Source organism: Dendrobium catenatum, unplaced genomic scaffold, assembly GCF_001605985.2.
Source record: "Dendrobium catenatum unplaced genomic scaffold, ASM160598v2 fragScaff_scaffold_925, whole genome shotgun sequence".
In the NCBI taxonomy this organism is placed as follows: domain Eukaryota; kingdom Viridiplantae; phylum Streptophyta; class Magnoliopsida; order Asparagales; family Orchidaceae; genus Dendrobium; species Dendrobium catenatum.
In genome coordinates, this window is record NW_021319387.1 from 134,660 (window position 1) to 149,438 (window position 14,779).

The 14,779-nt window shown below is 32.1% G+C and overlaps 1 protein-coding gene and 1 pseudogene across 1 annotated transcript in view; both read right to left on the reverse strand.

Moving 5' to 3' along the window:
• The window catches only part of LOC110106464, a 17,344-nt pseudogene extending 11,195 nt beyond the window's left edge, over positions 1–6,149 (reverse strand).
• A 6,931-nt stretch (positions 6,150–13,080) lies between these two features.
• The window catches only part of LOC110106446 (cinnamoyl-CoA reductase 2-like), a 16,278-nt gene continuing 14,579 nt past the window's right edge, over positions 13,081–14,779 (reverse strand). Inside the window, exons 4-6 of the mRNA XM_020836365.2 lie at positions 13,935–14,097; positions 13,486–13,678; positions 13,081–13,403 (exon numbers count right to left, since the gene is read on the reverse strand). Of these exons, the coding sequence (XP_020692024.1) occupies positions 13,265–13,403; positions 13,486–13,678; positions 13,935–14,097 (495 nt within the window). The 3' untranslated portion in view covers positions 13,081–13,264. The remainder of the gene's footprint in view (positions 13,404–13,485; positions 13,679–13,934; positions 14,098–14,779) is intronic.

Below are 14,779 nucleotides of genomic sequence, written 5' to 3' on the forward strand. Positions count from 1 at the left end.
AAAAGAACAATGGTGGACTTGGACTTGATTGCACTCGAATGACATGCAAGAACGATGGTGGACTTGAACTTGGAACTATGCTCAGAACTCAAATCAAATGACTAAAGAAGAGCTTGAACTTAAATAAATTGAAAGTGCTAAGCCTAAATCATATGGAAAGAAATTCAAATGAACCTGAACTCAAGTGAACTTGAGTTTGATACTTGTGGACATGCATTTGATGAACCCAATCTAAGCTTGAATTTTAAACTCAAAGATCATGGAGGACCTTTTATTTGGGATTTGAGCTTGAACAACAGAACAATGTACTATGCTTGGACTTGGACTAAGCTTGAACTTGAATGTGGACCGAAGCTGATAAGAACAAGGGATGCACTTGTACTCAAACTTGGACTCTAATTTGAGCAAACATGAAGAACCTTCACTCAAATTAAATATCAATCAAACTTGTAGGCATAGGACTTGAGCTTGAATGAACTTTAAAGAGCTAAACTCATAATGACATGAAATTTGAAATGAGCAACGATCAAATAATTGTGAACTTGACATTGGATAGATAAATGTCAAAGTGAAAACAAAGATTTGTAAGCCACACTCCAAAGTTAAACTTCATGCAAGCAAATACAACTAAGAGAGAGTGTAAGGATTTGTTTGATTAAAGATATTTTGCAAAATGAGTGGGCATGAAGGGATGTGGTGGCATCCCTATCACCAACAATAATCAAACTCCAAAAAGAAATATCAAAGAAAAAAGATCAAATGCAAGTAAGCAATAATTTGTAGTGGACAAGGATGTTGCCAACACAACTTGCTCACAAGCGTTAGTGAAATGGAAGAAAGGTGGCATGATTATAAGTCATGACATGAAACTCTAGAATGACGATATTTGACTTGAAATATCCACCTCATATTATGCTTACAAATAAACATGTACGGTTGTAATAAGTAATGCCAATATTGGTGACATGTGAGAAGCACAATCCATCCAACAACCAGTGCTAGTATATATACAAATGAATACGCTAGGGATGATGCATAGTGAATGCGATATGACCCTACAGTTCACATGCAAGCAAGAATCATGAATTCACTGTAAATACAAGTACTTATGAACAACTGAATAAGCATCCACAAGTAAAATGTAGAACTTCAACAAGTGCAAGCCCTACGGCCAAGACGGGAGATTAGTTAGTGCACTACAATCTGCCTGTATAAATCATGCAAGTAGTGCACGACAGTCTGCCTGTATGAAACAGCGAACAACTCTATTCAGAAGCTACTACATCACGCCACCGGATCCGCAACTTCTATGCAAGCGGACATAATGCGTCTACAAATACTTTCAAAGTACCCCCGCATGTGCGTTGTAGTTTGTATACACTTAGGTACACTAAAAGAGAGTATACAATCAATACCCGTATGGGCCCCGACGAGCGTGTTATTGGTACACACGTGACATCTAGGAATGCTGCGCGGGTTATTAAATTTAAACCCAATCCTCCTTAACAGGTAAAAAGGAGTCGACATGGTTTAATTATAAAATGCCCCAAAACACCTGCATGGACCCCGACGAACGTGTTATTGGTACACACGTGACGTCTAGGGATGCTGCGCGGGTCAACGAGTGAATTCAAGTTCGAACCCGATCATTCTATACGGGTCAATAGAAGTCGACAGGGTTCGAACAATTAAACAAGTATACGATGATGGCGATCGATATATTTGTTTTAATACATTCATATTAGTCCTTCAAGATTTATAACAATATGAATTCACTAATAAAAACACAAAACCTATAAGAAACCCGATCCTCGGTCAACAGCTCAGCCGAGTTGACAAGGTTCAATCAAAAAATAGAAATGACCCCAAACACCCCGATGATGGCCGTGTTGAATGATTATTTCATCCGGAGGGATCCATTCCAAATATTTTCAAATGCCTTCCAAATTCCACTCAAATACCCACAAAAATCCAAAAAAAAATCTCAAAATCCAAAATATTTAAAATGAAATAAATCTATCAACCCACTTAAAGCTTATTCAGTTAAAACTCCCTCGCCGAAAGAAAAGAGCGAGCGGAGGCCGGGGACGAATTTTCGGAGCCCACACAATAGTAGAAGATTTTAAGCACGCAATAGCATCATTCACTATCAATGTTAGAAGATGCTACATGAAGTACAATTTGTTGATGGTCCATATTAGCATTTAAATGGACAACTACATCAGGCCTATTGTGTAATAGAAAAGTACCCTTCAAACTTAAGGAAAATTTTGTAAAATGGTGGTGAGACCTGAAATGCTTTATGGTGCACAATGTTGACCAAAAAAAGACAAGCATAAAATTAAGTTAAGTGTTGCAGAGATGAGGATGCTCAGGTGGATGAGTGGTTTCACTTTTAGAGAGAGAATGCAAAACGAGCATATATGTGAAAAGGTTGGAGTAGCACTATTGTTAGATAAGATTAGTGAGAGTCGCCTAAGACCCGATTAGGGGAGTCAATGTATTAGATTTAGTCTATATTAAGAAAGGTAGAGGTAGACAAAAAAGACTTAGTTAGAAATGATTAGAAATGACATTTTCTATTAGATTTAAATGAAAATTTGACTCTTAATAAAATATAATGGAGAAAAAGGATTTATATAGTCAACCTCATATAGTGGGATAAAGGCTTGATGATGATGATATTGTTATTGGAGTAGACATTAGTGTTCATCTAGAAGGTCACGAAGGAAGTCATTGAAGCGAGGTTATGCCAAATTTGTAATGGTCAATGGAGGATTGCATGCTAACTGGGATGTACTAGAAAGGATGGATGGAACAAATGATGTTGAGGAGTTCATTATACGGATTCAATGGAGGTTGAATTCTAGCCTTGTGGTGATATGACACTATCTATGTTTCCTTGCACTAATAAAACTTAACATGGAGTTGATCATGCGGGAGATAGACTCTAGTGTAATCATGTTGTGATATACTAGCTAATGAGTCTCACTCAGGAGATACAATTTTGTGACCCCACAATCATGCAAATGTGGATGGGTTAGAGGTGCATTCAATAAAAGGGTAAACTTATAATGAAGGAGAGGAGTCGAGGACCGATGTCCCTAGTTGAAGGACTATTTCATGGAGAGATGAAAATTAGAGGGAAAGGCTTGCATGATTGCTGTGATTGTAATGATTGTCATCCATTAGTTAACAATTAAAATAATATGCGATGGTGAGATTATTTCTCATATATAATGCTAAAATATATCATACTAGAATATTTAAGATAATAGAGGGAGAGTTTATCATCTTAACGTTGCATAAGATCCAACATCAAAAATGAATAGCTTGTAACACATAAGAGTGTGAGGATTTTTACATAGAAAACTTGAAAAGAAAATAAATCTAAGTTTTAACCTAATTGAAATAATTTCATTATAGCTTAGAGATAACAAAAAATACCCTCCTCCATAGTTGGATAAGGCAGGATTATAATGACTAAATTGTAAAAGCTATCTCTCGTAATGGTGGATGAGAATGTTGGAAATAGATGGCTTTTATGGAGATAATAAATAATGACAAGTGTCAACATTGATCAAAGATGGTAGCAGGTGCTAGTGTCAAAAAATGAGTGACGGAGAGAGATGATGGGTATTAAGTTAGACAACAACAAGCCTCAAAAGATGTGTGGCAATAGTTGTAAGTGTGAGCTATTTATGAGTGATAATAGAAAAGTGAAAACGATCACCAAAGGATAGACAATAGCAATTATTGGAAGATGACAAACCCAAATGATAGCATTAGTTGATGGTGGATGAACATAATTATTAGCGTATGAGCAATAATGGTGCTTAGCATCTGTCCACAAAAAGAAATGATGGTTGTTGAAATCATTTTATGGTGATCATTGGTGTCAGTTAGTGACCATCTTTAGCACCACTTGATGATGCTTGTTCGTGTCGGCCAGCAGCAAAGTTAAACATTAGCATCTAAAATCAAGTATTGGAGGGTGGCCGGTGTGGTTGTCCTTCAGACCAGAGATAAGATAGAGTGACTAGAAAATATGATGAAATCTCAAAGACTGATGGTTGAAGCTCCAACCAAATGGTGACTAAAGCTCGATAATTCTCTCCATGAGATGTCCTAAAATGTATAAGAACAAGGCCTATTTATAGAGCTTTAGGGAGGGCATTCTGATCATTTCTACTAGAATCTTGGATACTCCATCATACAATCAAAAAAGATACCCTTTAATCATAAAATATTTTTTGGATCTCTTAATGCCCTAATGAACTAAGCATTGAGTGATCATGAACTTGCTACATTCATCTTGTCATGACATTTATTTTGGTTATAAGTATTCAAAATTCACAGGACATTCTAAATAACCCTGAGAAGTTTCTAATTATGCTTATAAGTGTTTGATTTAGGCCATTTTTACTCAAATTTGTGCATCACAATATTGTTTGATTCATCTAAGTCAAATTGCACCATCTTAACTACACAAGTTTACAAAATTTCAAGTTTGAATGATATCAAAATTAAGTTCTAAAGTTTCTATCCATAACACTTAGGTGTTTTGAGGCCTTAACTTTACACAAATTTGTATATGATCAGATGAATTTTCTGATGATGTATTACATACAAACAACTTAACCATTTGTCTACGTTCACCCTTAGGCAAAATTATTGAATTAAAGTATCTAAAATCATGTTACATTATCATTATGGAAAAAATAAAGTCAAACTAGTTAAAGAAGTATGAAGATTAATGATAACATATTATTGCTACGTTGAAAAAAGAAAAGAAAATTAGTTTCAATGTAAGTAGAAGATTTTAGTTAAAAAAAATATACCTAAAACATTTTTAAAACTCCCAGTATCCTAACTCTCACATATAACAAATAAATTACCTCAATTTCCCTACAAAACTCCTCATTTGACCAGCAACTCTCATCCATTATTGTACCATTCGGCCAATCTGGATTAAATGCTACAGAACAAACTGATGAAACAACCACAACTCTTTTCACATTTGCCTCTGAGCATGCTTTGAGTACATTTCTAGTGCCCACAAGAGCAGGTTTCATAAGCTCCTCCTGAAAAACAGAACATTTGGCTTTCAAATAGTTGAAAATATATAATAGAACTGAGAAAACTTGTAATCAAATTAGTACTACCTCTGGATTTGAAATTCCGGTTAAAATAAAAGGCTGGCAACATGGAAGACTCCCTCACAACCAGAAATGGCTGTCTCAAGAGTATTATGGTCAAGCAAGTCTGTCTTAAAAAGTTGCAAATTCTCTGTTGCCTTATCCAACTTTGTCAAATGGTCATTCTTGTCATTGCCTTGGACAAGTCAAGCTCAATTAAGATAGCAATTTTATAAAAATAAGAGAAATTTTTTACTTTAAATGCCTCATTATTGCTATAATAGGTCAAATATCTCCGTTGTTTGAGATAAATATGCTCAAAAAATTATTTTGGATTTAAATGATCTCTCTTTTCTTCGCAAACTGCTTATTGAAGTCCTTCAAAAAATGAAAACAAACAGCAAGAAAACAAACTTTTGAGCACATATTTCCCAGAAATAAATAGCAATCTTACTTGATTAATTATGAATATTATGACGCATACAAAGTCAAATTTAACATGCACTTGCCGAAATCAAAATAGAACTAGGATACCAAGCAGCCCCTAAGCATGAAAATGACCTAGGGATGCTGAGATGCACAAGAAAAACAGTTTCTTCTCTACAAAATAACAAAAGAATGGGTTTTCGGAACAGTGAAAGAAACCAAAGAAAAGTGAAACAGTTCGGTAGTGGTACTTGGATCTCTGACGGTGCCATGAACCTTGTAGCCCTCGGAGAGGAGAAGCTTCACAAGCCAGGAAGCAATAAAACCCCCTGCTCCAGTAACACAAACTCTCCTCAACTCGCTCATATGCTCCTCCATTTTCAGCCAGTTCTCTTTCTCTCTAGCTGCTATATCTCATATGGATTCGGGGATGCGATAAGTGTAACTCCGTTTATGTAATTAACGTGCCGTTGGAAAGGATCCGAATTCTCTTCATGTCTTTACCTTGAAAAGTATTCGCTTCTTTTGAATGGTCGCCAGTTTCGACTGGTCACCTACCCGTAAAGAACAAATTGGAGAACTCATCAAGTTGACGTTAAAATTCAAACCACTAGGCTTCATTCTGCATATTATAGTGTTAGCGGCAACTGTGCTGTCCGCAACAAAATTATTATAGGCCTACCAAAAGGACAGATATTTGACCCACTGCTGCTTGTCCGGTGGTGAAGAGTTAGGCGAAGCTCAAATCTTTGGTTCGAATACTTTGGCAAACAGTGAAAATCTTAAGGGTTGGCCCATGTAAATTAGTATGGGTTGCATGTTAGATCGACTGAAGTTTATACTTGACTAAGAACAGTGCTTCCTATTAAAAAAAAAAAAAAAAAAACAGATGTTAAAAGTATAAAATTAGAAAAAAAAAAAAAAAAAAGACAGATGTTAAAAGTATAACATTAGAAAATTAAGAGTAGGTTTAGGGGGTTGCCATGGCCACCGGAAACATGTTGCCGTTAAACTGGCAATTTATGCTGATTAGATTTTTTAATATTTTATTTTGCTGATTTTTTTATAATCTTAATGAAAAGAATTTTTTTAAAAAGCTTAAATAAAGAAGTTATGAATGCATAACAATATGAAAATAAGATTTTATTAAATTTTTTTCTTTAAGATTTAAATTTTATTTACTTTATCAAAATTTAAATCCTAAGAAAAAAAACTTAACTTAAATTTAATTTTTTATATTTGTTATGTGTTATTTTATGTATTTTTAACATGCGGTTGGATTATTATTATTATTATTATTCTTTTAACTTCTAAAATGATTTCCTTTTCAATACTTTTCTTTCTTTCTTTTTTAATAATCCTAAAGACAAAAACTTGAATCCCTATCTCAATCCTATTTTAGTCTATCATGTAAAATGTTATATGAAATATCATCATATACATGTCAATGATATCAATGGTTTAATAATATACTCATATGGATGAACTATGTGTAATGTAATCGCAACAAAATCAGTATGTATCAATTATCATAATAATATAATTAATATCTTTATTATCAATGTGTCATGTCTATGTTCTATCAATATCAATGGGTCATGCCTATACATATGAAATTACTTATAATGCATGTGGTATCTCCACTATATCAGTTATCATTATTGATGCAAGTCAATGTTATGAATGCCATCAATTATATCATAAATGATTTAAGTTATATGATATAATATCCATTATATATTATATCATATTAGTTCATGTGTATCATATATCATGTACCTTTATTAGTCTAATCATTTATCTTGTTCATGTATCAATCATATCATATTACTTATGTAATTATCATATCTTGTCAAATGAAATCAAGTTATATACATTTATATCAATAATATTATGCAAGTCATGACCTCTGCTTCAGGTGGAATTTTTTCTTGTATCAATCATATCATATAGTGTAGTTAAATTAAGCTAATAAGAATAAGTCATATCAATCATGAGTCTCTTCAATCAATAAGTCAAGTGACATCATGTAAGAAGTTGTCATTTTATGCTTGTCATTGTATCATATCATATCAGTCAATCTCCTTATGTTTTAGTTATATTCTTAAGGATTAGACCATAAACTTTTATTTAAAGGAAAACCTATCGACTCGCCATTTTATACATGATAATATGCCTCTGACCAACCTGAATCAGCCAACTCTCTAGCCAGCCTTTCTTGTAGATAGATGCATATATTATATCATATATTTATCATTTATGATAGCATATATTATATATCATGTACATATGTAATGAAATTCAAATAGCATGAAAGTCATATTAGTACTATGAATTATAGTAGTTATATTAAGTATATCTATCAGTATGCATGTCAAAATGCTTCTCATCAAAGATACATGTTATGTCAACTATATAGTAATAGATCCATGACATTTCACACTAAATTAAACCAAATATAATAGTATTAAATGATTTTATGTGTCCTTTTATTCTTATCATTTTAGGTAAAATGCCACACTTGCAAATATACCTAGTAAAAATTTAATATGATCATATTAACTTGTACATAATGGATATTTCTATAAAATATCAAAAGTTACATGTTAAACGTTTGTTAAAACTAAAAATAAAGTTTTTTTATTAGATTAGAGAGAGAGAGATTCAAACATTAAAATAATTGAAATATATAAATAGAGTTAAGGTCACTTACCACTAGATGAATAAATTTCACAACGATGACAATGAAGAAAAATAACCTATGATGAACTTTCTCTCTGCCCTTCTCTCCTTTCTATGGACAAATAAATGAATGACCACTGATTCACTATAATGTTTCCTTAAACAAATCTGCATAAATAATATTATACTACCTTAATAGATAGACTAATGTTACACTATCGACTTAAAAAGAGAAACAAATTTATTTTCATAATTAAACTCGGAATAAGGAATATGAGATTCACCCCAAAAGGTAAAATTTACATTTACATATCATTTTGAAAATAAAACTAACTAATGATTATCTTTAATTTGCTTCCAAAGATTTTCATCTGTTTCACCAAAGTAAATTATAATTTATTTTAATATGGGTTCCTAGGTTCCCATAGAGGCAAACCTCTAAAATTAATTATATCTCCAAAGATAAAACTTTTAATTAAAGTGGTGGCTAGACTTATTTTAGATTTAAAAAGTTTATTATATTTGATTTAAATATTTACAATTTTCAATCAATCATTTTGAAAATAGTTTTAAAATTTATAAAATTTATTTAGAATGTCGGGATAATCAACCCTGAAAAAATTTGAGAGGTGCAAATGCATCTGGACTTATGCTTACTTGGAGTGCATTGCCAACTAATCATCTAAGCACACAATTTTAAAACCATGAATTTCATGTCTGATGCATACAAGTAAGATAACTATTTTAATATCAAAATCAAGGATTTTGGTTTATATTTATAATCAGAGTTTAGTAATATGAATCGGGTCAAATGCACCTAACTAATATAGTTTTGACACAAAGACTTCATAAACTCTAAATTTTATTTTTTAACTAAAACTAAATTTTCTAAAACTTTCTAAAAAATCTAGCAACATTACAGCTCTAACCCATATGAAAACTACAATAACCTCATTTCTTGAGCTCCTCAATCCTTACCAATGGCTTGTGTGCTAGGCTAGTGTACGTTGTAGAAAAGAAAATGCATGTATGTATGTTAGACTAAAGATGTTTGTGTATATTGTATCACTACCGTATCATCCTAGAACTAGCATATATGTTCCTATAAAGTTTGGAACATGCTCACTGTAAGAAACCTATGAAAAAGGCTACCATATAATACAATCTACCTCCCATATGAATGCAATGCAAGAAATTTTATTTCATTTATATAAAATATTTATATAACCTAGGGCCTATAGTAAAATAAGACGGTCAAGCTCCACCCCAACAAATCTAATTTTCTACACCTATAATATATATAGATTTAAATGCACTTACTTATCATCTTCTGACTCCCGATTTTCTTATAGAATTCCAAAAGAGAATACCCTCTAGAGGAGAGGGAATTATCTTTTGGAGCCCTATATGTATACTTCATTGAAGGAATTGAGAAATATGCTTACAGATTATTCTTACTAAATCATATGTTGGATACCCATAATATTTTTAATGTATCGGTACTGAAGAAATAGGCATAAGATTAAAATCAAATGGTTCTTGATAATGAAGTAGAAGTTCCACCCAATTTGACCTGCTGAGAAGAACTTGAATGCATTATGGCTTATGGCATAAAATAGTTAAGTAATAAATAAATGCATATGGTTAAATTTCAATGGAAGCATAGGTCAGAGCGAGAAGCAACTTGGAAAAAAAAAAGTACAGATGTTACAACTATATCTAGATCTCTTCTGACTGTATTATAAATAAGAAATATCAAGAATGATATTTTATGTAAGGAGTGCAAGATGTGATGTCCACTACTAAAAAAACTCAAGTAATTAAAGCAATTTAGAATGAATGTTCATTAATCTTGATTTAAATGATGTTTATATCACCTATAGTATTTAATGAGACCATCTAAACTCGTATCTATGATTAAAAAAAAAAACAATTCTATAAAATATATGATTAATACTTTATTTTTCTTGGGGTTTATGATATCTTTACTATATAACTTTCAGTATATTATTATATGCCTCATTATGAACATTTAACTATAAGAAGTTGAATTTCTACCTGTTAATTTTCTCTTTGATGATTTTCATTTGTATCCCGCAAATGAGGCTTTTTCAATTTTCACCATAGTTTTATAATAGGCATGAAATATTGTTCTGAGCATACTTCTAAAGTTCTAAGTGGATTGGAAAATGTTTAGTGTGTAAGATTACACACGTGATATATAATAATGTAGGTCATTTTTGAAATTCATGGATCATTCACATAGTGCATCAAGTTCATAATTAATTACTATTACATTTAAATTAGATAATTCTTGATATGCCATTAGAGAAGTACTTATTCTTCAAAGTAAAACGTGCACTATCTAAAATGGTACAAGGGACATATATGTTCTATTATGACCCCATCTGTCTACATGTAGAAGATATTCGAGCCCCGTTTGTTGAAAGTGGGCGTGGGAGTTTTTTTTTTTTTTTATAATAACACCGCTTGTTATATGTTGGTGAGAGAGGTTAAGGGAGCTATAAGTGTAAGTGGAGATATAAGCAGACGTCAGAACATGTGCATTATATTCATATATTGCATATTCTGATAAATTAAGTTCAAAAGATAATTTATTTTGGTTCAGATAAGTTCTGAATCTCTGTACGAATCCTAATGAAATAATAAAGTTGTGCACATATGAAACTCCGATGGCAAGTATTCTATGACACCTCTTGAAGTTACGTGAAAGTGAATAGTGCAAATTTAAATAGTAATTCTGAACCTAAGTACACTCTGTTAATAATAAGAAATAATGTCCTGTTAGTAATTTTTAAATTATTTACTAATTATTAAGTTTTTAAGTAAAATTAAATTTAAAATTTTAATTAGATATTGATATCTATAATGGATATAGAAAAGAATACCACTAAGCTGGTTGTGCTCATAATATTAATTATTTTGATATTTTAGTGAAAGGAAAATGCCCAACAGAATAGAAAGGGATAGAGTTATGATCTCTCCAGAACAAGATTATTGAACTATTATTTTGTAATCAAATTTAATTATTTTGATACACATATTGGAAGAAATCAAATATATATATATATATATATATATTATTGGTCACATGTATGGTTAATGTCTTGTTGTTTATTAGTAGATTTCAATTACCAAGTTTATTTCTTATAAACACAGAACTACTATTTATATATTTTTGGTTAATTAATTAATTAAATAATAATTTATTTTCTAGAAGAGTTATTATAGTAGTTAAACTTTATTTGCATTTTTATGGACAAGTTAATAGGTGTTATTGAATTTAGATGCTTTAATGATATTATAAGTGTGGAAAGTATTATCACAAACTATTTATAGTTGAATTGATTTCATTCTTCAAGGATTCATGTGTGGGATGTGATGCAAATATTTATTGTTGAAACCTATGAACCCGACATATTATTTTGATGATTTCAAATATTAATGATTAAATAAATTTATTATTCTCTGCAATATATAGAAATTATTTTTGTTATACTAAGATTTTAGGTTCAACATAGAAGAAGTCAAATCAAAAGAGAAAACTCAAGAATTTCAGAATTGAGTTGAATTAAAATTTGTAATATGAGTCTATATTTTCTTTTTTTTAGTCTTCATATATTTTGATGTATATTGGCAAGACAACATAGCATACACTTGCTAATTGGGATCAAAACTGAACTACTGATTTCTTTGTTAAATCGTACTGTACAATCAATTATTCAAAAAATTAATTCAAGTGCTTAATAAAATTGAAAAAAATAATATGATAACTAATCATACTATACGATTTAGATCATCCAGGATTATAAATATTTCTGATAAATACCCACTCAAAATTCTAAATTTCCAAAACCATGCAATTTAAAATTTTGAATAAACGTATTGTACAAATAGTAATGAACTTGCCTATTTTGATCAATTAATCAAGCAATCAAATTAGATCAAAATCATAATTACCCTTTTGTACTATACTTGTACAGTACAAACGAACATAACATTTGGCTCACAAACAAATGATTCATACATAACGATTATTGATCTGATTCAACTAATCATACTGCATGATTCAAATCGTACTATCCAATCTATCAGAACTCAAATTCGAGTATTTTCTCATATTGAACTAATCGAACAATACAATCTACGATTTGTATTGTACGTTTAAAATTAAAAAGTAGGGTTTGCTTTAAATATCTAATTATGATGCTCTCAATATTATGTGTGTGTGAGGCAAAGTTACTACATACATTTTCTTCTCAAAAGAGTATCCTTAGAGAAGGAGAGGTGTGCTCTTCATACTTGAGAGACATTGTCCTAACCACTTAGAAGAGAAGTCAAGGTTGAGAGGTTGTTCCTTGAGGGGTCAAGGCTTGTATGAGGAAGATCACACGATTGCCTCAATTGCTTGCACATTGGTCCTCCAGGTTATGTGTTGGGAGCTCTTATGAGAGTCTTTGGGTGAAAGACTTGTGACTAGCTGAGGAGGCTAGGGAAGTAACATCTCCACCATTGTGAGGAGCAAGAGAGTAAAGGCATCTCTTCCATAGAAGAGGCAGAAATGAGGCATCGAGGGGAGTCTAGGCTATCAATCAAAAGTTTTTTGTTTTGAATTTACCTTTAAAATTAGCCTTAAAGTGAACTTTTACTGCTCTAAAAAAAAAAAAAAAATATATGGAGAATTGCATATGGATTAATCTCAGGAATGACTTGGATTAATCTCAAAAATTGCATCAATCCAATTGTTTCCTTGCCAAAATCATGCTCAGAGTCTTGCCTTTCTAAATTAGCAAGAAGAATAGAAAGCAGAAAATTTGCAGCACACACCAAACCAACCCTCAATATTGCAGCCAAGTGCTTAATCAAAGAAAGTTACAAATAGCATGAAGTTCATAGAGTTTCTGCAAGAGTGATAGAAGAAATTCATAGGACATTCAGAGTATGCCAGTTTTATTTGTACAATTTAATCTCAAGCAAATTCAGCATTTCATGAGCTTCTATTCCATTTTTAAAAGACCAGCTTCTTCATAGTATTGAACTGAATCAGAAACGGCCTCCTTTAGTGTCCTGTGCTTCCAACCAATCTTCCTCAATTTCTCCGAACTCATATGTAAATCTATACCCAGCTCACGGAAACTGTCATTTAATAACAAAACTTCAGATTAATAAAACATGAAATACTAATATACACAGCTTTAAGATGGGGTGCGAGTCTTACTTCTTATGGTATTTAAAACCAGGATATATGTTCTTCAACATGCCGAAGAAGTCGCCAATTTTAATGGGGTCAAGTGTGCAAATATAACGTCCAGATGCCTCACGCTTCTCATATATCAGAAGTGCAGCTTCAGCTACGTCTCTAACATCAACAAAAAGCCAGTTACGATCCTTCTCTGTATACTCACTGGATCCTATAAAAGTTGTTGAGGCATCTTTCCATTCTTATTAATTAGAAGATGGATAGTTTAAGGCTTTATAGGATACTTTTAGTACTAATGAAACTAAGGTTTGGGTTGGGACGATTTTTTTACCTCTTCTTAAAGCAGTTTTTTCGTAAAAAAATTAATTTTTTTCACTAAAAAATTGTTTTAAGCAGTAGTAAGAAAGCCGTCCCAAACGAAGCCTAAACCAGAGGTACTTCATAATTGTCATATTATAGAAGAGAACCTTTCAAAATGTCGAGGAGCAAGAAGCTGCTGACATTCACAGTTGATTGCAGTAGAGGTCCAATAACTATACTTGGACAGAGAGTGACAACATCAAGTCCAGTTTCCTGAGCATGTCTGAATGCTTCCTTCTCTGCCATTGTCTTGGAAAGGGAATACCAATCCTGCCAACATCACGAACATGAATTCTACTTTGTAAACATTTTAGATGATTTAAATATGTAAAGTGACAGCAGTATATTGATGGTTAATGTCCCAAGAAATGGCTGGCTGCACACATCCGTTTGTGAGGTCTAATTAAATGAGTATAATATATAGCATTACCAATATAAATGTACTAACTAAGCCTGTATCTTAACCTTTCTTCTTTGAATTGTTTATGTGATCCGGGTCAAACACTTTGAATTAGCTACACATTTTCAAGGCCTTCGTTCCCAACACTTAGAAAGCCGAGGTTTTTCCACTAAGGTAGGAATTTCAGCCTTCGTCATTCTTACTCGAGGATATTTCATATCACTGAGCATAATTTTGGCAAGGAAACAATTGGATTAATCTCAGGAATTGCATCATTTAGAAAGGCAATACTCTGCATCATCCTCTAGTAATGGCATAACAGTTCGTTGACAATAAATATTGTTGCGTCCTGGAATATTCGCGGGGTAGAGAAATATAAACTTTAGCGTTATAGCTTTGTACGAAAATCTAACACGCAATCAGATAAGAGATAGAGGGTGCAATATTCATAAGAGACCAAGATTTTTACGTGGAAAATCCTGAAAAGGGGAAAAACCACAGGGCCTGGCCCAGTTTGAATGAATCCATTATTATTTGCAGTCTATTACAAAT